Source organism: Lissotriton helveticus, chromosome 8 (assembly GCF_964261635.1).
Source record: "Lissotriton helveticus chromosome 8, aLisHel1.1, whole genome shotgun sequence".
Classification (NCBI taxonomy): domain Eukaryota; kingdom Metazoa; phylum Chordata; class Amphibia; order Caudata; family Salamandridae; genus Lissotriton; species Lissotriton helveticus.
The window spans coordinates 1,692,846,840-1,692,872,542 of NC_136069.1; the positions used below are offsets into that span (position 1 = coordinate 1,692,846,840).

The 25,703-nt window shown below is 42.7% G+C and overlaps 1 protein-coding gene across 1 annotated transcript in view; it reads right to left on the reverse strand.

Moving 5' to 3' along the window:
* Positions 1–25,703, reverse strand: part of LOC144774115 (vomeronasal type-2 receptor 26-like) — a 103,205-nt gene that overhangs the window by 47,088 nt on the left and 30,414 nt on the right. Inside the window, exon 4 of the mRNA XM_078659140.1 lies at positions 1,828–2,141. Coding sequence (XP_078515266.1) covers positions 1,828–2,141 — 314 coding nt within the window. The remainder of the gene's footprint in view (positions 1–1,827; positions 2,142–25,703) is intronic.

The following is a 25,703-nucleotide window of genomic DNA, read 5'->3' on the forward strand; positions in this document are numbered from 1 at the left end:
AAGAGGGTACTGAGGGTGCCACTTTTATGCCTAATGCCAGTCTGTGAGTGGAACAAACTACGGCCACTCTCTAATCAACAGGGTAAAAGTTCCCAAGAGTGCCCTTACCCACTTTTGCAACACTTCCTGTGTGTTTACTGTGAACTAACCCACAGTGTCACTCTCCACTAAAACCAATATGGCAGAACCTTTCTTCCCCTCTGCAGAGCTCAGTGGGCCCAATGGTGTGGCTAGTATAATAGGCAAACCCCACCTTGTGGTCACTCTAAACCAGTTCTGAGGGTAGTCCATCTCCCAACGCAACTTGTATGAGTTGGCTATCAGGGCAATGAATGGCAAAGGCTGGTTATGAGTTACATCTACTTGTGACAGGGTAGGCACCTTCCAAAGTTTAATTAAGTCGCTGGGCACAACCTACATGCCCATCCTGTTAGGGGAAAAAGATCTCTCCACAGCCTAGTTTTTCGTCCACTGTCTGGGAACGTTACAGATCTCACCACAGGGGACAATCAGAGGACACTGAACACTGCCAGAGAGGCACATTTTGCCAGAGGAGGGAAATGTTGGCTTTTTGAAAGTGCCATTTCCAAAATAGTAGTTTAAAATATGAATTGACAACTAGATTAGATTTTATTTTAATTTTGAGTCCAATAATCATGCTTCCATCTGTTCCCAAACTGAAGCTATGTATTATAAGGTGTTATAATGTGAGCCAGTGCTTTTCGATGAGAGAGCCAGCCTTGCAACAGTGAAAAATTACTTTGGAGATTTTCCACTGCCAGGACATATACAATTTGAAGACACCTGTCCTACTTTTTAAATATCATGCACTTTGCCCTATGGGTGTTTAGGGTCTGTGTAAGGGTAACATGTAACTATTAAAACAGAAGGTTTTGGCCTTGGAAAAAAGTTTACTTGGCAAGATTGAAGTTGCAGTTTTAGAACTATACATTCAGGCTGTAGGGTCAGTCCTTTAGACTAGGTTTGAACTGTCACTTTAGTGGTGACAACATGGGTGCCACAGTCCATCAGTGACATTTAACTTACAGGCCCTGGGTATACGGGATACCATATACTAGGGATGTAAGTTAAATATGCTAATCAGGGGTTTTAACTAATTTAACAAGGTTTTAATTGATAAAGCACATACTCTGGGTGCCGGGCGGCAGTGCTCCAGATTTCCAAATCCATTGACAAGCAATATAGTCCAGGAAAAGGTTTGACCAAACAAAAAAGGGCATTTTCTCACACCAACCCTCCCATAGGCCTGAGCTTGGTAGGAAATGCCCTGCTTCTACTACACGGAGAAAATGGCTTCCCTAAATCAACTGAGGCTCAATGTAAAGTGCAGTCCATACAGCAGATCAGGTTGTCCCTGTAGCTAAAAAAGAGTAATCAAACTTCCGTAGACCTGACAAAGTGCCAATAGCGACCACTCGAAGTCAGAATCCACCTCAACTTCTGCTGCTTAACTAACCAAGCAAAGACACTCAGGAATCAGACATACCTATGCAATGCACTGACAGTTCCTTTTAGTACGCACAGTGGTAGCAAATGAAGAATACTAGACAAGTTTACAAGGCTAAAAGTGACAGTCCTTCTACTCACCCCAAGACTTCCAATGTTTCTCTTTTAGACATTTCTCACCCAGCAGTAGCAAACACTGCCCTTTTCTTGAGTTTCTGGTGAAGGGATCCTGATATTAATAGAACTCCACCATGTATCGTTGCTGTTTCATGTAAAGCGCCCCCATAACTCTTGACCTGGTCAGCACTCATAAATGCAGGGACATACAAATACATGATCTGAGGCTTTGTCGAGGCTTACCTGTGGGAAGTTGTAGAGTCCCAGAATCCTGGCCATTGGCACAGAGATGGATGACATTAATTCCCCAATAACACCGGCAGCTACAGAGCCTGAGCCACATCTGTACCCAGGAACTGGTCCCTTCTCCCCAGAGAGCAGCTCGAAGATGCCTCGGAGTGTCCGGCTCTGGGACATGCATGTGTCCAGGATCCAGAATCCAAGGGTGATGTTTGGCAACAAGTCTGCATTTTGGTTAATTTCCTCAGTGGCAAAAACCATGGCCAGCACGTCCCGGTAATAGCGAATGTGGAACCTGTAGGGAAGAGAAGCGGTGCCTGTAGGATAATAAAAGGAAACTCACTTCTATTGTACATAAGAAGACATACCCCATCCTCAACATAAGACCATTTGTCCACCCATCCATCTAATCATGTAGTTCTTTACTGGTAAGGAACTTGCATATGGCCAATTACCTGCTGAGTGTCCATGTCGAGGTATTACATACAGAATTAGGTGGGCCTGGATATAAATATTAGGAGCGGAGGACAGGCACATAGCTAAAATCTGTGTATTTTCCAAATACAAGTTCTGTGCCTGGAAAAGGTGGTTAATTGAGGACAAATATCATCAACATTTATATCTACCTGGTACTCTTACAGATAGTTACATATTCTTTGTAAGTTATTTTCAGGCACAAAATGTGATGCTTTATTGCAAGTTTAAAAACCCAGGCTTTCCATAACAGCTTGAATATGCTTCTGTTTATTAATGTATAAATGGCCTGTAATGCCTGCTAATGACCTCTACAGATCCCAGAGATGGAACACAAGAAAAAATTCAAAGATAATATCATCCCAGTCCCTGTATGTGGGTGACACTCTACGGTCTTCAACTCCTGACCCACGCCTCTCCAGGGACGTCAAAGACCTCCAAATATCCCCTCTAGATGAGGGAAATTAAGGATCATCATGAGCAATATCCCTCACAGAAATCCCTTTTGGGCAGAAGACTCCAGAACGGATCAGACACCAGGAGCCCCTGGACAGAACACGAGTGAAACAAGATAACTGCATCTGAGAGAATCTGGCACAGGTCAAACAAGATACTGGCACAAGTGAAACAAGATAGCTGCCATCTGAGAGATGCTGGCATGCGAGAAACAAGATACTGGCACGAGTGAAACAAGATGGCTGCCATCTGAGAGATGGCAAGATACTGGCACAGGAGAAATAACATGGTAGCATCTGAGAGATACTGGCACAGGTCAAACTAGATACTCGCACAAATGAAACAAGATGGCTGCCGTCTGAGAGATGCTGGCATGGGAGAAACAAGATACTGGCATGAGTGAAACAAGACAGCTGCCATCTGAGAGATGGCAAGATACTGGCACAGGAGAAATAAGATGGCTGCTTCTGAGAGATACTGGCAAAGGTCAAACGAGATACAAGTGAAACAAGAAGGCTGCCATCTGAGAGATGCTGGAATAGGAGAAACAAGATTGCTGCCACCTGAAAGATGCTGCAATGGGAGAAACAAGATACTGGCACGAGTGAAAGAAGACGGCTGCCATCTGGGAGATGCTTGCCCGGGTGAAACAAGATACTGGCACAGTGTAACAAGATGGCAAGATACTGGCACAGGAGAAATAAGACAGCTGCATCTGAGAGATACTGGCACAGTCCAAACAAGATGGCTGCCATCTGGGAGATGCATGCCCGGGTGAAACAAAATACTGGCACAAGTGTAACAAGATGGCCGCCATCTGAGAGATGGCAAGATACTGGCACAGGAGAAATAAGATGGCTGCATCTGAGAGATACTGGCACAGGCCAAACAAGATGGCTGCCATCTGAGAAATGCTGGCCCGGGTGAAACTAGATGACTGCCATCCGAGAGATGCTGGCACAGTTACAACAAGATAGGTGTCATCTGAGAGATGCTTGCACAGGTAAAACAAGATGGCTGTCGTCTTGGCTATGCTGGCCTGGGTGAAACAAGATACTGGCATGGGTGAGACAAGATAGCTGCTGTCTGAAAGATACTGGCACAGGTGAAACAAGATGCCTGCCATCTGAGTGACACTGGCACAGGTGAAACATGATGCCTGCTATCTGAGAGATGCTGGCCCCGGTAAAACAAGATGGCTGCCATCTGAGAGATGCTGGCCCGGGTGAAATAAGATGGCTGTTATCTGAGAGATGCTGGCGTGGGTGAAATAAGATACTGGCATGGGTGAGACAAGATAGCTGCTGTCTAAGAGATGTTGGCACAGGTGAAACAAGCTGCCTGCCATCTGAGAGATACTGGCACGGGGGAAACATTACTGCTGCTATCTGAATGACTCTGGCACGGGTGAAACACTATGGCTGCCATCTGAGAGATGCTGGGCCTGGTGAAACAAGATGGCTGCCATCTGAGAGATGCTGGCCCTGGTGAAACAAGATGGCTGCCATATGAGAGATGCTGGCCTGGGTGAAACAAGATGGCTGCCATCTGAGAGATGCCGGAATGGGTGAAATAAGCTACTGACATTGGTGAGACAAGATAGCTGCTGTCTGAGAGATGTATACAAGGATGACAAAATATAACTGCCTTCTCCCACATGCTGGCACAGGTAAAACTAGACAACTTATATGTGAGAGATGCTGGCACCGGTGAAACAAGATCTGCCATCTGAGAGATGCTGAGAAGGGTGAAACAAGATAAGTGCTATCTGAGAGATGCTGACAAGGGTGAAGCAAGATAAGTGCTATCTGAGAGATGCTTGCAAGGGTGAAACAAGATAAGTGCTAACTGAGGGATGCTGGCACAGTTGAAACAAGACAGCTGCTATCTGAGAGATGCTGGCACAAGTGAAACAAAGTGTCTGATAGTAGATGGTGGCTCATCTGATCTCATTGTAGCCAGAATCTCTGAATAACGGTTTGCCGCATTACTAAGTCCTATGGTCAACACTAATAGAATCCATTCCCACTCACCCATGCAGCTCACCAAAGTTGTTTGTCCTGTTCAACTTCTGCATCACTCACCTGTGGAGTGCATCTGCAACTGAATGTGGCAGCTGCTACCCCTCTCAGGAGTCAGGAAGGTGAGTGCAGGAGAAGGACAGAGCCAAGATGTGGTCCAGTACAGATAAAACTATGCAATGAACCATAGACAGTAGCTCACTGAAAAGCTGCCACATATTTCACTGCCTCAAATTTATCACAAGAAGATGTGGGTTCAAGAGGGCTAATCATAAGGAGGCAAGAGAGGGAATGGGGGAAAACATTCCTTTGCGTTTTGGAGAGTCAATGAGATAGTAAAAAAGATGCTGACCCCAGCTTCCTATGAGTGATCTCTGCTGAAGGATTACATGTACAGTGAATCAGAACAAAAAAACTATCTCAAAATAAGATATCAAGAAGCACTGTGCCTTAGCATGGAAAGGGAGCAAAATATTAAACATAAGCTGAAGAGATAACCAAAAACATTCCGAGGGCAATCTTGTATCAAAAGCCCTGAAGATAATCAAATGGGATAGTTACCACCTCAGCTCTTGCAGGACCACATACTACAGAAATACAGTGTTACAAGAGAGTGAGAAAAGGGTAGGGTGGCTAGGCCCAAGTGACAAACAAATAGGAAATCACCAAGGGATCAGCAGAAAGGTAAAAAGAAGACTGGGGCAGTGAGATTAAATGACACTAGAAGACCCACATGGATTATAAAAATGCAGAGAAACAGAGTGTCGAATTAGTGCAGTCAACACTTGCAACAAAACTGAAACAGGTGCATGATAAACACATTCACAAAGCAATTAAACAAAATCATTAGCAGATAAACTGAGGAAATATATGTCATAGTATTTGAAAAACAACAGACTGCAAACACAGTAAAAATAAATAGATAAAGAAAAACAAAAGAAGTACAGAAAAAAAGGGCAGAAAGGGGATAAGGAGCCCATTAAAGTAGTTAAAAAAAAGAAGCAATACACTTAAATGGGAAACATCTAGAGTAATCAAGAATTATTTGAGATATCAAACAAATGGAAACAGGAGAAGACATTCATGTAGAGACATGACACATAGTGCAAACTTCGAGGGTATGAAATTAAAAAAGAAATACCTTGCATTATAAAAGTGTCACAAACAATCCGAGAAGGAACTATTAAAAAAATATCCAGAAGCCTTCTTGAAGATACTTATAGTGCCACAGTACTGCAGTAAAACACTGATAAATCACATGACCTTCACATCAGAAACCAACATATAGGCGTAAACATTCAAAGACCCCCTTGCAGTGATCATGAAAGGCTAGATTTCAGGGGGTGTAGATTTGGCATTGCCCAACCTTAAGGTATTCTTGAAAAGCTGTCAGGAAACCACGTGGTCAAAGAAAGAGAAGAAAACTGCACTGAGTGGAGCATGCATGGAAACTATCCACAAACTGAAATATACTCAGTCCCGTGATCAGGTTCGGACCAGGATTTTTGGGATGGATTCATACACTGTATGCTAAACACAAGCTGGGTGTGAAGATGGGGCATACGTAATTTCATACAGGGTGGACAGGGATGTCCTCTATCCCCACCCTTGTTCGCAATAGTCATGGAACCTCTGGTTAATAAACTCCGTCGCGAGCAGAGGAGGGGGCATCTGAGAACGGAATAAGCACCACATCTTAGTGCTCTATGCTGACCACGCCTTAATCTTCATCCGGGATCCGGATAAATCACTCCTGGACTTTATGGAAATGTTGGACATGTTCTGTGAGATCTCGGGGATGTGCGTGAACTTGGAAAAGTTCTGGATATTCTCTCTAGTGCACAGACTGATTGCGAAGCGGGAGGACACAGTGGGGACTCACCTGGGGGGGGGGGTGCTATGATTCTTTTAAATATCTAGGTATACAAATATACCATGCTGAGAATTACCTCCATGAAGGCAATCTTGACAGGGCTGTGGACTCCTTGCAGCTTTCTCTTCCCTTCTGGCGTTTGCTTTCACTGTCGCCGCCAGCTCAGGTGGATATATCTAAACTGCTGGTTCTCCCCAACTGTTGTATTTTTTTGTGGCCCTCCAACTTCTGCTCCGAAAGAGTTTTTTCCGGGTGCAGAACAAATCAAATCAAATCAAATCAGGTGTTTGTTAAGCCTGACTACTCACACGGAAGGGTCTCAAGGTGCTGGGAGGTGTGGGGGGGTTTGTAGTTTCCAGACCACCAAGGAAGGGGTCTGTCGTGGAGCCAGGTTTTGAGGTTTCTTGCAAAGATAGGGATCAATGTTATCTGTTTGTGGTGGAGCGGAAGGTCGTTCCAGGCTCTGGCCTGAACAGACTACTGCTGGAACTGATATGGGACTCAGGACAGTGCCGGGTCACTTTAAATACAATACAATGCCCATTAACCGAGGGTGGATTGGGGGCACCCCATTATGAGTTATATTATGCCGCTGCACAGTTGCAGTGGCTGATGGCCTGGCCATGCAACACGCACCACCCCAAGACTGTCTTAGTGAGTGCAACATTGAAGGATGTGAGCACCTACACATGATGTCCGATTCAGCATCAAATGCATGCTGCAAGTTCAGACAGCTGACTGTGGTGCGCACTTGCTGGCGCAGGTATGTACACTCCAAAGGTGCTGTGCTTCCATTTGCCCAGCAAGTGTTATTTGGGGCTTGCATGCACTACGCAAAATAGCACAATTGCCTGATCCGGCTATCCGGCTCCCTGGAACATGGGGGACCTCACATTGATGGGTGACCTGTACAATGATGACACCCACCTGGCGCTTCAGGACTGGTGGACATTTCCGGCTTAAGTAGTAGACAGTTCCTTATACACATGGTGCTATGAAATGTAATTCGGGAGACGTGGAATGCAGGCGACTCTAAACCCCCCGTTTCACTGATACTACATGCCTATTAATCTGCTACTTGCACCCGCCATGCCATCATAGTATTATACACAGTGCTTCATACCATGCCTCCCGACCACAAGGTGAGGGTGAGTGCCCACTGGTATGAGATGCTGACAGATGGGGGCTGGACCTGAGCCATCCAATCACCAAAAACGGTGTCTCAAAAATCCCTGATTTCGCCACACACATTTCAACTTCATGACTAGGCTTACCTCTCCCCTTCCCGCATCCAACACATGTTTCCGGCACTCACCCCAGACTGCCCCAGATGCAAATTTCGTAACCCAGACTTCTTCTGCACAGTGATAAAAAATATGTAGACAAAGAAAACTGCTCTGACTGCTGACATGTCAACGCAGACCTGAATCAAGCCTACTGGGGCAGCGCTCCCAAGTGAACACCGTTTCCTAGACCTGTGTTTTGTATTATTAAATCACAGCATATCAATGGCATGGAAATCCCCAGCACCCCCAGATCAGAAACATCATTTAAAATGCTGTTGTTACAATGCAGTGCTTTTACAACACGGTTGTTACAACAACCGCGTTGTTAGTACGCAATACCTTTACATCGCAAGTCATTAGAACAACTTACTGTAGGGTGTGCTTAGGTATTGGATATGAAATGCAACACCTTCCCTCCTGTTGCAAAAACTGGAGTAGGAATAGTAAATGTTACTATTCCTAAGTCCAGCGCTCCCCCTACAGCAAGTCGTTGTAATAATTTGCATTGTAAAGGTATTGCCTACTAACAACGCAGTTGTTGTAACGACTGCATTGAAATAGTATGCGATGTAATAGCATGCGTTGTGACATACTATATTCCCTCCAGACACTCAATGATGGCTGCAGGACATGCTCACTTGGACTAGAGCTGAGACGCACACGCTCAGGTTGATGCGAATGAGCGGTGGGTCCCCGATGGGAAGTACATTTTGGAAACCTTTCTGCTCACAGTGGAAACCAAAACAGACAAGCAACCCCCTTGAACACGAACTGTCTCTCCCACTGACCAGAGACAACACAACCCTGCATGCTCGGCGGTTGCTAACACTCAGTCCCTGGACTCATACACACATGATAATTATATGTACTGGACTCCTTTCAGCTGTTATTGTGTTCGCACACTTTGCACATCCACAAGACACTCGCTTATTCAATTATCACCAGTGGTGCATCGAAGGGTCACTGTTCTCCTGCACTTTCACAGAAGAAACTTTTACTGCTTTTTTGACTTGCTTGCCTCTGTGAACTGATGTGCTCAAGCACAAGCCACACATATTGTTCATACAGCTGTACTCATCGTTGTGAGGCAGTAGATCCCTATTCTTGATGCGCACCACTCGACATCTATGTCAGGAGTTCCACAGTCAATCACTGGTTTACTACGAAGAGCTGTCAATAAAAATATTTCACAACACTATATAAACTGCAAACAAAATGAGACTGCATGCTTCTATCTCATGGAAGAGTGATCTTGGGTTCCCAGTCAACCATCGGATAGTACACCACAAGAGTTTAAACCAAAGAGATGCCACTTAGAAACACATGCACAACCCTGAGTATACCATAACCACACTCAGCATGATCTCAGATCAACACATGAAGGTCCTAGAATGTCACAAATGGCAAATACATCTGCCCCACAAGCACTGACCAAATGTGAGTCTACCTCATAGGGACTGCATATCATCCACAGAGGAAGGGTATTTCAAGCAAACCTTCATGTCACTGAGCAAAAATTGGATAGGACAGATAACAACAAACCTAGAAGACCACACCCATATCTAGTGTGAGAGATGCAAACTACACCTCTAACTAAGAATTAGACTGAAGGGTGGTACCCTGGGATAACCCTTCCCTCCTGCTCCCACCTGACCTGGCAGATCACCCAACCCTCCAAACCTAAAATCTCTTCCTCAATTTTCATCTCCTACCCAACCTTTGACCCTCCATCTCAACTTCTCTTCTCACTCGCCTCCAAGTTATCTTTCTACCCCTTCCCTTCATATCACCACTTCCAGTGTATTCCTTGTTCATCATATCTAATGTTTCACTGTGGACACTACAATCCTATCAACCGTCCACCCCTCAACTGATTTCCTGCCCCTCTTTATTCATCTATGAGAACCGAGGCAGCCGTAATGCTTCATCTTTACTTCTCCCTATCATCTCTAATGTTTTATACTCCAATCCCTCCTTTCCATCATAATATCCTCTTCCCGGCCTTACCTCGTACACGTTCTGCATCTTTGGCTTCTTTTTGTCTCGCTTCCATCACTTACCAAACACTACCTCACAGCCTCTCCTACCACCTCCTGACCACAGCAGATACATCGCCCAGCTACGAAGGGCTATAAGGCTATTAGAACATTATGCAACTAGAGGGCAGAATGGTCCAACAAATAAAAAAAAGGCCTCTCGGAGTTTGAGGGGTTAAAATTCCCTCGGGCTCCGAGAGGCCTCTGAAAACAACATTGGAATGTTGCTCTGCAGGCTTCTACCAGCCCGTAGAAGCACGGAGCATTCCATTGTCTACAATGGAGCTCCCAACATTCCAATGTTCTAATGGGATTTATATTTCAGTGGATGGGATACTTGTCACCGTTGTGATGGAGTAACTTGTCTGCCTAGATCTAAATCAGGTCTTTAATCTGCAGTATGTCAGAATGATTGTGACTGTGTATGAACCACATTCATAAATAACACACAACACCATAGCACATGAATCTTTAACATGTGTACATTTATTCACATGTCTACATCAGAGCCCTCTGACACATCATTTGCACAGATTAGGGGAAGCAAGAATCTGGCCGGATGAGAGGCTTGACCCCCTCTTCTGTGCCCCTCAATCTCTGCTTCAATGTAGGCAGACGTAGGTAGGCCTACACCAAGGAGAGGGAGAATGGACACAGAGACACCCCTGGGATTAGCAGAGAGCTCAGACGATGCTTCAGAAAAACTACTTATATTCAGTAGTCCAAAAAGAAGGCAGACGTCAGATTGTAGTGTAGTCACACAGTAGAGTAGTAAGACTGTATTGAAGACAGTCAGTAATATAGCCAGACAGTAGAGTTGTGACACAGTAGTGTAGTCAGAGAATAGTGTAGGCAGACAGAAGTGTAGTCAGATAGTAGTCAAGTCAGACAGTAGAGTAATCAGACAGTAGTGTAGTCAGACAGTAGTGTGTTCAGACAGTAGTGTAGTTAAACAGTAATGTAGTCAGGGAGAAGAGTAGTCAGACAGGCGTGAAGTCAGACATTACTTTAGTCACACAGCAGAGTAGTGGGACAGTAGTGTAGTTGAGGCAGTAGTGTGGATAGACAGTAGTGTAGTCAGGCAGTAGAGTAGACAGACAGTAGTGAAATCACACAGTAGAGTATTCAGACATCAGAGTAGTCAGCCAGTAGTGAAGTCAGACATTAGAGTAGTCAGACAGTAGAGTAGTCAAACAGTGGAGTAATCAGACAGTAGTAAAGTCACGCAGTAGAGTGTTCAGACAGTAGTGTAGTTAGACTGTAATGTAGTCAGGCAGAAGAATAGTTAGACAGTAGTGAAGTCCGACAGTACTGTAGTAACAGCAGAGTAGTGGGACAGTAGTATAGATAGACATTAGTGTAGTCAGACAGTAGAGTAGTCAGATAGTAGTCAAGTCAGACAGTAGAGTAGACAGACAATAGTCAAGTCACACAGTGGAGAAGCCAGACAGCAGAGTATTCAGACAGTAGAGTAGTCAGACAGCAGAGTAGTCAAACATTAGAGTAATCAGACAGTAGTATAGTCAGACAGTAGAGTATTCAGACAGTAGTGTAGTTAGACAGTAGTGTAGTAATTCAGAAGACCAGACAGACAAAGTGTAGTGGGGCATTAGTGAAGTCGAGCAGTAGTGTAGGTAAACAGTAGTAAAGTCAGACAGTGGCATAGTTAGACAGTAGTATAATTAGACAGTAGTGTAATTAGACAATAGTGTAGCTAGATAGTATTGAAATCGGAGAGTAGTGTAGTCAGACCATAGAGTAGTCAGACATAGAGTAGTCAGACAGTAGTGTAGTTGGACAGTAGTAAAGTCAGACAATAGTGTAGTGGAGCATTAGTGAAGTCGGAGAGTAGAGTAGATAGACAGTAGTGAAGTCAAACAGTGGAATAGTCAGACAGTAGTGTAACTAGATAGTATTTAAGTCAGACAGTAGTGTAGTCAGACCGTCGAGTAGTCAGACAGGAGTGTAGTTAGACAGTGAGGAAGTCAGATAGTAGAGTAGACAGAACCCTTCTGTTCGCTCAGGCATATGAGTAAGCTTCCGTCACCACTCACTGCTGCTCCCCGTCCCTAGCACCATGAAACCGCTTGGTGTAAGTGCGCTTTATAAGTAATTTTAACATAACATAACATAATAACATAACAGTAATGTAGTTAGATATGAGAGCAGTCAGACAGTACAGTAGTCAGACAGCAGAGGAGTGAGACAGTAGTGTAGTCTGACAGTAGCAAAGGCAGACAGCAGCGTATTTAGACAGTAGCGAGGGCAGACATTAGAATAGATGGACAGTAATGATGTCAGACAGTAGTGTAGACTGACAGTAATGTATTTAGATAGGAGAGTAGTCAGACAGTAGAGAAGTCAGACAGTAGAGTAGTGAGACAGTAGTGTAGTCTGACATTAGAAAAGACGGACAGTAATCAAGTCAGACAGTAGTGTAGTCAGACTGTAGTCAGTAGTGTAGTCAGACAGTGGAGTAGTCAAACAGTAGAATAATCAGACAGTAGTATAGTCAGACAGTAGAGTGTTCAGACAGTAGTGTAGTTAGAGAGTAATGTAGTCAGGCAGAAGAGTAGTCAGACAGTAGTGAAGTCAGACAGTACAGTAGTCACACATCAGAGTAGTGGGAAAGTAATGGAGATAGACATTAGTGTAGCCAGACAGTAGAGTAGCCATACAATAGTCAAGTCAGAAAGTAGAGTAGACAGACAATAGTCAAGTCACACAGTAGGGTTGTCAGACAGCAGAGTAGTCAGACAGTAGAGTAGTCACACAGTAGAGTAATCAAATAGTAGTATAGTCAGACAGTAGATTAGTCATTCATGAGAGTAGTCTGACAATAGTGTAGTTGGGCATTAGTGAAGTTGGGCAGTAGTGTAGGTAGACAGTAGCACAGTCAGAGAGTGGCATAGTTAGACAGTAGTGTAGTTAGACATTAGTGTAGCTAGATAGTATTGAAATCAGACAGTAGTTTAGTCAGACCATAGAGTAGTCAGACAGTAGAGTAGTCAGACAGTAGTGTAGTTGGACAGTAGTAAAGTCAGACAGTAGGGTAGTGGGGCATTAGTGAAGTCAGAGTGTAGTGTAGATAGACAGTAGCGAAGTCAGACAGTGGATTAGTCAGACTATTTTAATCAGACAGAAGTGTAGTCAGACCATCGAGTAGTCAGACAGGGGTGTAGTTAGACAGTAGGTAAGTGAGACAGTAGAGTAGACATACAGTAATGTATTTGATAGGAGAGCAATCAGACAGTAGAGTAGTCAGACAGCAGAGTAGTGAGACAGTAGTGTAGTCTGACAGTAGCAAAGGCAGACAGTAGTGTATTTAGACAGTAGTGAAGTCAGGCAGTAGAGTAATCAGACAGTAGTGTAGTTAGTATTGAAGTTATACGGTAGTGTAATCAGACAGCAGGGTAGTTAGAAAGTGGTGTACTCGGACTGTAGTGTATTTAGACAGTAGTGAAGTTAGTCAGTAGAGTAGTTAGACAGTAGTGTAGTTAGACAGTGGTGTCATTGAACAGTAGTGTAGTCTGTAAAGTAGTCAGACAGTAGTGTAGTCAGGCAGTAGCGCAGTCAGACTGTATATTAGTCCTACAGTAGTGTAGTCTGTAAAGTAGTAAGACAGTAGTGATTCTAGACAGTAGTGTAGTCAGACAGCATCTAAGCCAGACATTTGAATAGATGGACAGTAATGAAGTTAGACAGTAGTGTAGTCAGACTGTAGTCAGTAGTGTAGACAGACAGTATCGAAGTCAGACATTAGAATAGACGGACAGTAATGAAGTCAGACAGTAGTGTAGTCAGACTGTAGTCAGCAGTGCAGTCAGATATTAGAATAGACAGACAGTAATGAAGTGCAGTTAGTAGTGTAGTCAGACAGTATCGAAGTCAGACATTAGAATAGCTGGACAGTAATGAAGTCAGACAGTAGTGTAGTCAGACTGTAGTCAGTTGTGTAGTCAGACAGTATTGAAGTTAGACATTAGTATAGACGGACAGTAATGAAGTCAGACAGTAGTGTAGTAAGACTGTAGTCAGCATGTAGTCAGCCAGTATTGAAGTCAGACATTAGAATAGATGGACAGTAATGAAGTTAGACAGTAGTGTAGTCAGACTGTAGTCAGTAGTGTAGTCAAACAGTATCGAAGTCAGACATTATAAAGCATTTAATAATATTATTCTGCAGTTATTATGCATAGTTATACACCAGATTGGGGAACACATGGAAACACCTAAATCTTAGGATATGACAGATATAATTTTTTTTCTCAAAAAAGGGAAGGTAGCAGATGATTGCGGGTCATATAGCCCAATACTCCTTGTTATTTCTGATGCTAAAATGTATTCCAGAGTTTTGGCTAATCATCTGGCTCCTTTAATGCCCAGATTAGTCTCAGAACACCAACATGGCTTTATTTTGGGTAGGGATACTACTGCACATGTCAACACAGCTATTACATCATTTGACATCGCTAACAAGACATCTCGCAAGGTAGGCATGATCTTGTTAGACGCTGAAAAAGCATTTGACAGGGTAGCATGGGATGCGCTATGGAGGATATTGGGTAATAACGGTATACCACCTAGGTTTCTAAAATGGATCCATGCACTGTATATCAACCTACAAGCAAAGCTTATATATGGTGACCTGCAGTCAGCTCCATTTATGATACAACGTGTCACCCGGCAGGGATGTCCACTTTCCCCATTACTATTTGCACTATACATGGAGCCGTTCATTAAAACACCTAATCAGAACTCTCATATTACCCCATTCATAAATGGAAACTATCAACCTAAAGCAATCGCAGACACGGATGACATTGCAGTATTTACTTCGGATCCAGCTAAAGCATTAATTGTTATTCAGGAAGAAGCAAGTATTTATTGTCCAATTTCAGGATGCAAATTAAATCCACATAAAACACAAGTTCTTCAAAATTTAAACCCGACAACATCTATAATCGGTGGACGCACAGTAGTAGCATACTTGGGGATTAGGATCTTCACTAGAGTTGAAAATATAGAGAGACTTAACTATGAAACACTACTTCAGACAGTTATTCAAAAATGTAAAAAGTAGAATAACCTTCCTATAACTATTATTGGTAGAATGAATATAATTAAGATGACGATCCTGTTTAAATTTTTGTATTTGTTTCAAGCTATTCCTCTACGGGTCCCGAATCGTTTTTTTCAGAAATTAGAGGGAGCTATTAGTAGCTTTATTTGGGGCTATAAACAGGCACGTCGAGCTATTTGCTATCTAAAATTTCCTTATCATTAAGGAGGCCTACAACTTCCTGATTTTAACCTTTATTAGTGGGCAGCTTTACAAACCAATTACAAAGTTTATTAACTGATAAAACGCCGTATTACGGCATTGTAATGGCACTCGGCACGAATAGCCACATTTTTCTTTATAAAATTTTAATGATCCTAATTATTATAAGAGAGTCCGCTTCAAGACTATGAGAGATATGGTTTGCATAGGGCACGAAATACTTGAATGTTCTTCACTTACGGTTAGTGATCTCAAACAACATACATACATTAAACTATGGAATATTCCTTCTCTCCCTAGTATAGTTCATGATTATACTGCAAACAGATGGGCAAACTATGGAATTGTAAAATTAGGTCAATTATGACCAGAATGGCTTTAATACTTTTTTGACTTTACAAACATCAAATGGACTTCCCCACCAGCTTTTTGTAAAAATACTTACAAATTAGAGATTACTTTTTGAAACAGTGTTCATCGCAGCTTCCACACTCACAAGAGCACTGAACCATATACTTAATCTCTCGCTCAAAGCTAGAAGAGGCTCAGTATATACTCAGCTCTGTAATTAAGGAAACACTGACACTGGACACTTAGCTGACAAATGGAGTTAAATACTTAGCACAAATGTTGATGCAGCTGAGATAATTGTAGCGTTGGGCACTTTAAATAATTCTATTCATTCAAATAATCTGAAACTGCAACAATTTCGAACAATGTGTCTCTTATATTACACTCCTGTGAGAATCAGCAAGTGGCAGCAACAATCACTGAGATTAGGTGGGGTTGGGGGAGACAAAACCCTCTGTTCTAAGTGTGGTCTACGTGCTGCAGACATCTTACATATATTCTCTACTTGTCCAATACTGTCTGAGTATTGGGGGAATATTATAAGATATATAGGACAATGTCTGGGATGTAACCTAGACTTTACTACTAAACAGATCATGTTGAGATATAAGGTTTGCGACAGGACTGCTGCTACGAGCATCATATCTATCGCAATAGTTGCTGCTAGGCTTTGTATTGCGAGGGAATGGATCTTGCTCAAATCTCCTTCTCATATCAATTGGATCATCATAATGAAAGATATCTACGAAAGAGAACGGGCACTAGCAAAATCAAGAACTATAAGGTTAATGCAATAACTTTTATGTGTATGGAAATATTTTGAATAATACAGAGGGGTTTACTTTATGCAGATATGTGCGCATATGTAACTGTTTTGCTATTATGTTTAATTAGTTATTATGCATTGGTAAATATGATTTGATAACAATATTAGTACTCATCAAAATTGCTCCTCTTTATTGGACTTATATTTTCTTTTTGTGTACCCTCTGTCAAAATAAATAAAAACATAAATACATTAAAAAAGACATTAGAATAGACGGACAGTAATGAAGTCACACAGTAGTGTAGTTAGACGGTAGTCAGTAGGGTAGTCAGATAGTATTGAAGTCAGACATTATAGTAGACAGACAGTAATGAAGCCAGATAGCAGTGTAGTCAGACTGTGGTCAGCATGTAGTCAGACAGTATTGAAGTTGGACATTAGAATAGACGGACAGTAATGAAGTCAGACAGTAGTGTAGCCAGACTGTAGTCAGTAGTGTAGTCAGACAGTATTGAAGTCAGACATTAGAATATACGGACAGGAATTAAGTCAGACAGTAGTGTAGTCAGACTAGTCAGCTTGTAGTCAGGCAGTGTAGAAGTCAGGCTGTAGTGTATTCAGACTGTAGTCAGTAGTGTAGTCAGACAGTAGGGAAGGGAGACATTAGAATAGATGGACTGCAATGAAGTCAGACTGTATTGTAGATCGACAGTAATGTATTTAGACAGGAGAGTAGTCAGACAGTAGAGTAGTCAGACATCAGAGTAATGAGACAGTAGTGCAATCTGACAGTAGCAAAGGCAGACAGTAGAGTATTTTAGATAGTAGTGAAGTCAGGCAGTAGAGTAATAAGACAGCAGTGTAGTTAGTAGTGAAGTTATACAGTAGTGTAGTCAGACAGCAGGATAGTTAGAAAGTGTTGTTGTCAGACAATAGTATAGTTAGACAGTAGTGAAGTTTGTTAGTAGAGTAGTTAGACAGTAGTGTAGTTGGACAGTAGTGTAGTCTGTAAAGTAGTCAGACAGTAGTGTAGTCAGGCAGTAGAACAGTCAGACAGTAGAGTAGTCAGACTGTAGTGTAGTCTGTAAAGTTGTAAGACAGTAGTGATGCCAGGCAGTAGTGTAATCAGACAGTATCAAAGTCAGACATTAGAATAGACGGACAGTAATGAAGTCAGACAGTAGTGTAGTCAGACTGTAGTCAGTAGTGTAGTCAGACAGTATCGAAGTCAGACATTAGAATAGACGGACAGTAATGAAGTCACACAGTAGTGTAGTCAGACTGTAGTCAGTAGTGTAGTCAGACAGTACCGAAAGCAGACATTAGAATAGACAGACAGTAATAAAGTCAGACAGTAGTGTAGTCCGACAGTAGCGAAGGCAGACATTAGGATAGCTGTCATCAAGTCAGCACATTGGGAAACCGCGAGAGAGGATGATAGGTGAGAGCAGAAAGGGGACACATCTGGGAGGATTCCTAAAATGATGAGAACTGTAATGTGTTTAGATGCACTTTAGAAACACTCAATGCAACACGTTAATGTGGAAAGTGGGGAGAGCCATAGACGAACACATGTGACACCCTGAGTGTGCCTACAACTACACATGCATGGCCCTGACCTAGGAGGGGTGCACAAAGAACCCGGGTGTGCCGGACATTCCTGGAAGAGGTTTGGGGCCAGATCCACAGCATTCCATGTGGTTCATGGAAATCTTCCAGCAAATTGATGAACTAGACTTTAAAACTGAGAGGCAGCATCTGATTAGTATCTACAGACAGTTTCTTTGAGGATGGCAGGTTTTGCACTGAGAGTCAAAATGGATGCCGGGGAAGATGTGGGAGCAAAGAAGTATTTCTGCTAAATTAAATTTAAGTTCACCAGCTTCAGGGCACAGTCTGAGGGGATACTGTTAAAATACTAAGATGAAACCAGGTAACAGGAGAGTTTATTTTTGTCCAGCAAAATTAGCCTTTCTGCCTGATCTTAAAATAACTTAACAGAAAAAAGATTCTCCATTTTAAGCAGAGCTTAATTCATTTTAAAGCACCTGTACTTGGGCACCTTTCTTCTAGCCACTATACCAGCCTACAAAGAATGTTGTTAGTCTGCCCACGGTTTAAACTAGCTACGAAGGGTGGGAGATCGTTCTCAGTTCTAGTTCCTCAAATCTGGAACAGACTACCTGAATCCCTTCGTAAAGAAGTTAACCTCCTACGCTTCAGGAAATCATTAACAACACTTTTATTCAGGGAGGCCTTGGGGTCACCGTAATCTGCACAAGGCGACCGATCCTCTAAGCTGCTAAACAGTTGTCTGTCCTTCGGTCATGAGCGCCTTGAGACCTGCCGGTGAGTTGGCGCTATATAAACCGAACCTAACAATAACAATAACAATGTCTTGATACATTTCTGGATTGTAATTGAAATCATTGTTAACAAAATACATTCCACTGAGTATTCCACATCAGTTGTGAACTCTCTCATCCAATCTCTGTCCAGTTGCCCCTATGGCTCTGTCCAGTCCAAGCCTACGATGGATCAAGTGAGACATGGAAGAGAGTTGGTGTCCAGTCCCTCGAAGATGGAAAACAAGTTCACTTCATACCTCGGGGATAGAGCAACATCCCAAAAGAAGAAAAACAATGGCAACCCACAGCCCTTTCACTAGACTAGAAACAATCTGATGAAGCTGGGTAAGCCAATAACAGCTGATACAAGTCCTTTAAGCTGAGACAAGCCCTTTCAGCTGATACAAGTCCTTTAAGCTGAGACAAGCCCTTTCAGCTGAGACAAGCCCTTTCAGCTGAGACAAGCCCTTCAAGCTGAGACAAGCCCTTTCAGCTGAGACAAGCCCTTCAAGCTGAGACAAGCCCTTTCAGCTGAGACAAGCCCTTCAAGCTAGTTGTTTAGCCACAGTTCTTGTGAGGTGTGTAGATACCAGAGACGGTGAGTCCTCACTAAATCAGGAATGTTGTTTTCGCTTGGCTTTCAAAAAATGTAAAGCCCCAATAGGTTGCAGAACTAAACCTGCCAATGGATAATTCCTTGGTGTTATCACTCAATGTCTGCATTGTTTGACCAAGAGAGGCTTGCTGGTGGCCATTTTGGCTGAGAGTGTAATAACATAGGGGCATATTACCAAGCAATAGCGATAATTATCGCTATTGCTTGGTTAGAGATGAAAATTTACCGCTGTGCTGCGGCGATTTTTATCGCAGATAAACCTTGTTATTACCAAGGTTTATCGCACATGCGATAAAAAACGGCCGCAATGCATGAATATCGCTGAAAAGTCCGCGATATTCATGCGTTACCGAGCTAATGCTCTTAGCCATGTTATCCACCTCCCATTGGATAACATGGCTAAGAACTGCTCAGGGCATGTGTTAGCTTTTGGAGATATTCGCGGTTAGCGCGAATATCTCCATAAATTGGTATTAGGAGATAGCGATGTTAGCAACTGTTTCCAGTCGCTAACATCTTGGCACGCCCACTTTGCATGTCATTAGTGATAAATTTCACTGACATGCAAAGTGGGGCCCAAGATGGTTGCTATCTCCTACTAGCTGTCGCTAACTGGTGTTAGCGACAGCTAGGTAATAGGGAGATAATTTTATCTCCGATTTCTTGGCTTTTAAAGCCAAAAAGCGGAGATAAACCCCCTTGATAATATGCCCCATAATCTTTTTGTGTTAAACATCTGATCACATAACTGTAGCAAAGCAAATAATGAGAGGTTGACTAAACTCTCTCTTTATAGACCTAAATATCAGTAACATGAACATATGATACCAAAGGTAAGGTAGCAAACCCAAGAAAACAAACCCATACATATATTTGTATTTTTTTACAAGGTAAGTAGAGTCTTGCACTATACGATGTCAACTTTAAATGTACTCCCAATCTGTAACGGGTTGTGTCTGCCAGCGTCCTTTTGGTCAAAACCTTTGCTCCCACTTGCTTTGAAACTGACAATACAATGCAGTGTGTGTCAGGCCATGAGCTGTAGATGCGCAAGTCCTAAAGAGTTCCTCAAAACAAATCAACACCCCACAAGAACCCTGGGCTTCGAACAACAATGCCAATAACTTCCCCCTTATGCATACATCTTCTCTCAAGACATCATCCATGTCTTCAATTAGCCGGGTCTGGTGGCTTAGTGGACTAATGTATCCACTGAAGGGGCTTGTGCTTGACCTCATGGTCACAGGTTCACATCCTGGCAAATCCACTCAGCATTTCATCCTTCTAAAATCAATACATGAAGGTCCATCGAGTTGGGTAACAATATATATCTGTTATTTAATGCCAAGAGTCCATTGTGGTTGAATGTACACTTTATAAATGCACATTATGTCATGCTGCGCAGACAAGTGGATCTGCGGGAGTGATCTGTGCCAGGTGACCAAACGTTTCACATCCACTACATCTGCTGACCGCCCCAGCTTTTTAAAGTGGACGAAATGACCAACATTGAGATAGGTAACAGTTACTATCTGCAATGCATGTCAATAACATATGTGTGGCTTTTACAATAGCAAATCAAACCAGTTATGTTGTATCAGACCAGATGGTGAGTTAGTGATAACACCCTGAACTGAAACTTAGCTGAACTGAAACCTAACATCATCACCCACCCAAGAGGTCCACAACCACCTAAAATAACCAGCTCTTCTGTCAAGAGTTCTGATTCCCCTACTCAAGGTGTTGTCACAGCCAGCACAGTCAGTATCATGCTGAGTCATTCTCCTCCAGCTGAGAATCACCCACTTCTGGTAACCGCTGTAGCTTCCAGCAGAGCCGGAGTCCATGGGCAGTCAATGTTCGGGGCTCCGTGCTCGGTCCCATGAGAGATGCTCAGACTACTGCCTCCAGCATCTCTTCGCTGCACAGTGGGTACTCAGGGGCTTATTTATAAGAGCCCGGCATCACTTTTGCACCACAGAAAGTGGTACATGAGTGACACATGACTGTCATTTAGATTTATGAAGCCACGTAAGGCCACCCTGCATGGCTTTGAGTGGCCTCATAAACCATGAGTAAAGCGACACAGCACAAAACACTGCACCACCTTACTCTGCACCCAGGAGGCATCCCATGGAATGGGGGTGGATTTTTCCATGCAACACCCATTGAATTTGATGCTGCACAGGATTTACAAAGTGATGTTAACCGGGGGAAGCACCAAATCTGTACGCCTCCCGAGGTGAGGTGTAATGAGGAGAAATGCTTATTTATTCCTGATTTTCCCTCTTTCCATGTGTGCTGCAGCTCTATGCATTGTTTTTGTGAGGGAAGGTGCCGCTTCCTGCATAAAACCAATCCTAAATGCAACAAAGGCACCGTTGCACCATGATACAAGGGTGCTGCTAGAGATTAGGGTTTTAGTATGTAGGAGATGAAGGCGCTCTGCATATTCACGTAGGTAAATCTAATACAAGCTATTTGGTTATGGTGCTTACAGGAGAGGGGCGATCCTACTAACCCCTTTCTTTGTGGCGGAAAAACCAACCACACACAACATTAGCAACAGTCCTGTGCACACGTACAGAGTAGAATTACTCAACCTCTCAGCGTGGGTGACGGTTTGGAAGTATCACCGCCACCCTGGTGAGCGCTCCTTTGCATTTTCCCCTATTTTTTTTTCATTACCCGTTTTGGACTTGTGAATGTGATATTGGTGGCAGTATAGGTTATTTCCTTATGACGCCTCCGTTGTTTTAGTATTAGGCTTGAATTGTGAATGTGGTTTCCACGAGTATTGGGTGATGCCTAGTAAGTTGTTCACCTGACATTATCATGTTTATTTGTGCTAAGTGAGTTCTTTTGTATCATTTCCAGCCCTGAAGAGTCAGAGTACACTGTTTCTCTGACGAAACACGTGTCGTCTGGTTGTTTGTTGTGATTTGACATATTAAAGAACCTAAGAAATCAACGTGGAATTTTTGTTCTAGGTGTTGTAATTACCTCTACACTGTTTAATTCTACTCTGTACATGTGCACAGGACTGTTGCTAATGATACAATGGTGCCTACATTGGCACTATGCTGCTGAAATGCCCCAGTGCAGGCAGACAGTACAAAAATGCATTGTATTGCTTAAATGTGTTCCATTCCTGCCTTTTCACTTTGGCGTAGGGCAGTGCAGCGAGATGACTTGCTTTGCTGCCATAGGCCAATATCCCATAAATAAGCCCTTCAGTTACCACCAGGTCCAGGTTGGCGCCCTCTGGATGTCTCCCAAGTGACGTGCGGTAGTGATGGGCATCAGTGGCATAAAGCAAGATTATGCCCCCACTGCTGAATGCGATGACTGGCCGTTTCTTGTATCTCACAGATACTCCTTGCCCATGGGCAGAATGGGGTCCCACTGGAGTGTTGGAGGCCCCTCTGACCCACAGAGGGAGCAGAAGATTGTGGTACACCCCGGCATTCTTCTCTTCAGATAAAAAGCGAAAAAACCCAGGTGCGTATGTACAAGAATATGGCAGAGCGCGGAGCTGCGCCAAATTTGGCAGTGACGCACTCCGACATTTCCAAAATGCAGGTTTGCACCATATTTACAATACTACAGTGCACCACTGTGTTTTCCACAGCATTGGTGCTAAAACTAGCAGACTGGCGCCAACACAGACCGCCCCTGGGCATAAACAATCCGCGCTTGGCAAGTTGTTATTCTGCAGCACACATAGAAGCAGCAAATTGTCATTATTTAATGATGTTTTATGTGCAGGAAGGAAGACCTTCTGCACATAAGAACCAGTCAACCACTAGGACTTCAGTGGACCTTTCCCACATTGGAAAGAAACTTACTCCAGCTCTTAACAGAAGTAAATGTGTATGTACTCTAGAGTGGTGAAGAGCCATTATGAGTACCATAGATCTTAGGAGTTCATTTGTTTTTGCCACATTTTCTATTTCCAATTATAGGAAAACACATTTTTTGGAACCGTTTCCTACAAATATGACCGCTGGTAAAGGACTTCGCAAGACTGAGTGGCAACTTGAACCCTCCATTCATCCTGATTCTGAGGTTTGAGGAGTTTCTGGCCTCAGATCTACTTTCTTGCACAAGTAAGACTAAGAAGAACACAGGTGTACTAAGAGCCATGCCTCCTGTGGAGTTTAACAGGTTGGGCCAGATGTCCAAAGGGTTTTAGTAGTAGCTAATCCCCTAATTTGGTAAATCAAGGGGTTTGCAGATTCGAAAACTTTTTCACTACGTCGATTTAACTATTCAGAAAAAGGTTTTCTGAATTCTTACATGTGTTTAGGAAGCCATTACTAATTGATATTTGCATGGCATGTTAAGGGATCCCTTTCTAATACTGGTTTCTTCTGGTATGTATTAATGATTTGCAACCAAAATTCAACGCATCAAATGAGATAGTAACTTATTCGCAAATCAGAAGGGGGCCCTAAAGGACCCATTCCCTTTTGTGTATGTTTAAAAAACTAATTTATTTGGAGAAGTCAGTCCACGGGACAGCTGATTACCCATTAAATATTTTTGTAAATGTTTTCATTTTTTTTTCAATGCATTTCACTTTCAATTTAGGAAAATGGACTGAATAAAAAAAGGGAGATTGCTTTCTTGAAAAGCAATCACCTACATGGTAGTCTGATGACCTGATGGACCACTGACCAATGTAAAAGTTTTTTTGTAAAACTTATCAATTTCTTTTTTTTTGAGCACCTCCAGTTGTTCTGTAAGGAAAATGGGCATGATGCATTAAAAACATGATGTCTTTACTTAAAAGCAATCACAAACATGGTGGTCTGCTGACTATGGCAGGCCACCTACCATGTGATGGCAGCGAATCATACTGAGTCACGATTTGTGACCTATCTCTTTCATATTCATGTGGTAGTTCGAAGTGCGACCCACTAATTCAATATTATGTGATCCAAGCTATTAGCACATAGGTCGGTATGAAAAAATCAATGCATTCTAGAAATGTTGGTGCCCAAATTGCGACCTCTTTTACGCATTACATTGTTTGCACATGGTGTCCTCAGATATAATACTCAAACATTCATCAAACGGTAGATTCAGACTACATTTCTGAAATTTATGAACTTAACAACTTAATAACTAATTGCAAACCAACACAACCAATGAAAATTGGCTTGGGTTTATGTTTGAGGTTTAACAGATATGCATATAGATATATGTGCCACAAATGTGTGTATTTCTGCTTCTTTATAACCCACAGGACATGGTTTGAAACATACTTTGTCACTCAGAGCATAACACTTCTCACACAGATTAAGGGCTTGAGTACTATCTTGGTGATGGCACCTCCTGTGCGCTATATCACAAGTTCAATAGGATATAATGGGATTGTAATTTGCCAATAGGGATATCCGTCACATTTGTGATGGAGTAACCCTGTCTGCCAAGATCATAATCAGGCTGTAAGTATTCTACGTTATTCTTGAACATGGCAATGTCACTTCACCCAGTACATTGTGCTGTGAAATTACACCACTGTCTATGAACCATACCATACAAATGTTGCAACATATTATTACTTATACCTTGTTCTGTGAACCTATCCTTACAGTATATGCTAGGAACTATTCATTGTACATTGTGATACAAACAAATATATGATTTACATCCTCTGTTAAAGTGTTATGTATTTGTTAAAGTGTATCAAATGTGAAACTTTTATACCTACATTAATATTCATAAATGATCTTCACAGGATATCACTCTACAGAAATAAGCTCACGTCATGGAGCATCTTGGCGCAAAAGGACATCTGCTGTAGATAGTAATATGATACAATGATCTTACCCGTCACATGTTATGGGGCGCGGTTCCTCTTCGTATGTGGGTATGGGGACATTAAATTCTGAGTCGACAACAAACATTCCGCCGATGAGCACATCTCCGTCCCGGGGATAGACTTTCTGCTTCCAGCCCTGTAGTTTACACGCCGGCTGTGGTGCGGCCTCACCAACACACAAGAAGAGGAGAATTACTAGACAGATGCTTAGACCCATAGAAGGGACTACCTCAAGGATCTGGGCGAATGAGATCACAATGATAAGGGGGTGAGCCCTTCAACAATGTTCAAACAATTAGCAGAACATATTTTTCAAGGGGATTTTTTTTTTAGCCTACTTCTATCCAGCAGTTGACAGATGCAGGTTCTGGAGAGATTTAATCCTGCAACACAAATTCTGCTACTCAGAAAGTTGCTGATTATAAGATGATGTATTGTTGAGAATCTCCTTGAAGGAGTGTTGTGGAACTCTCTGCTGCTATTACGTCCAGGATCATGGCATTGACATGCTACAACATAAAAGAACATCAGTAGCTGG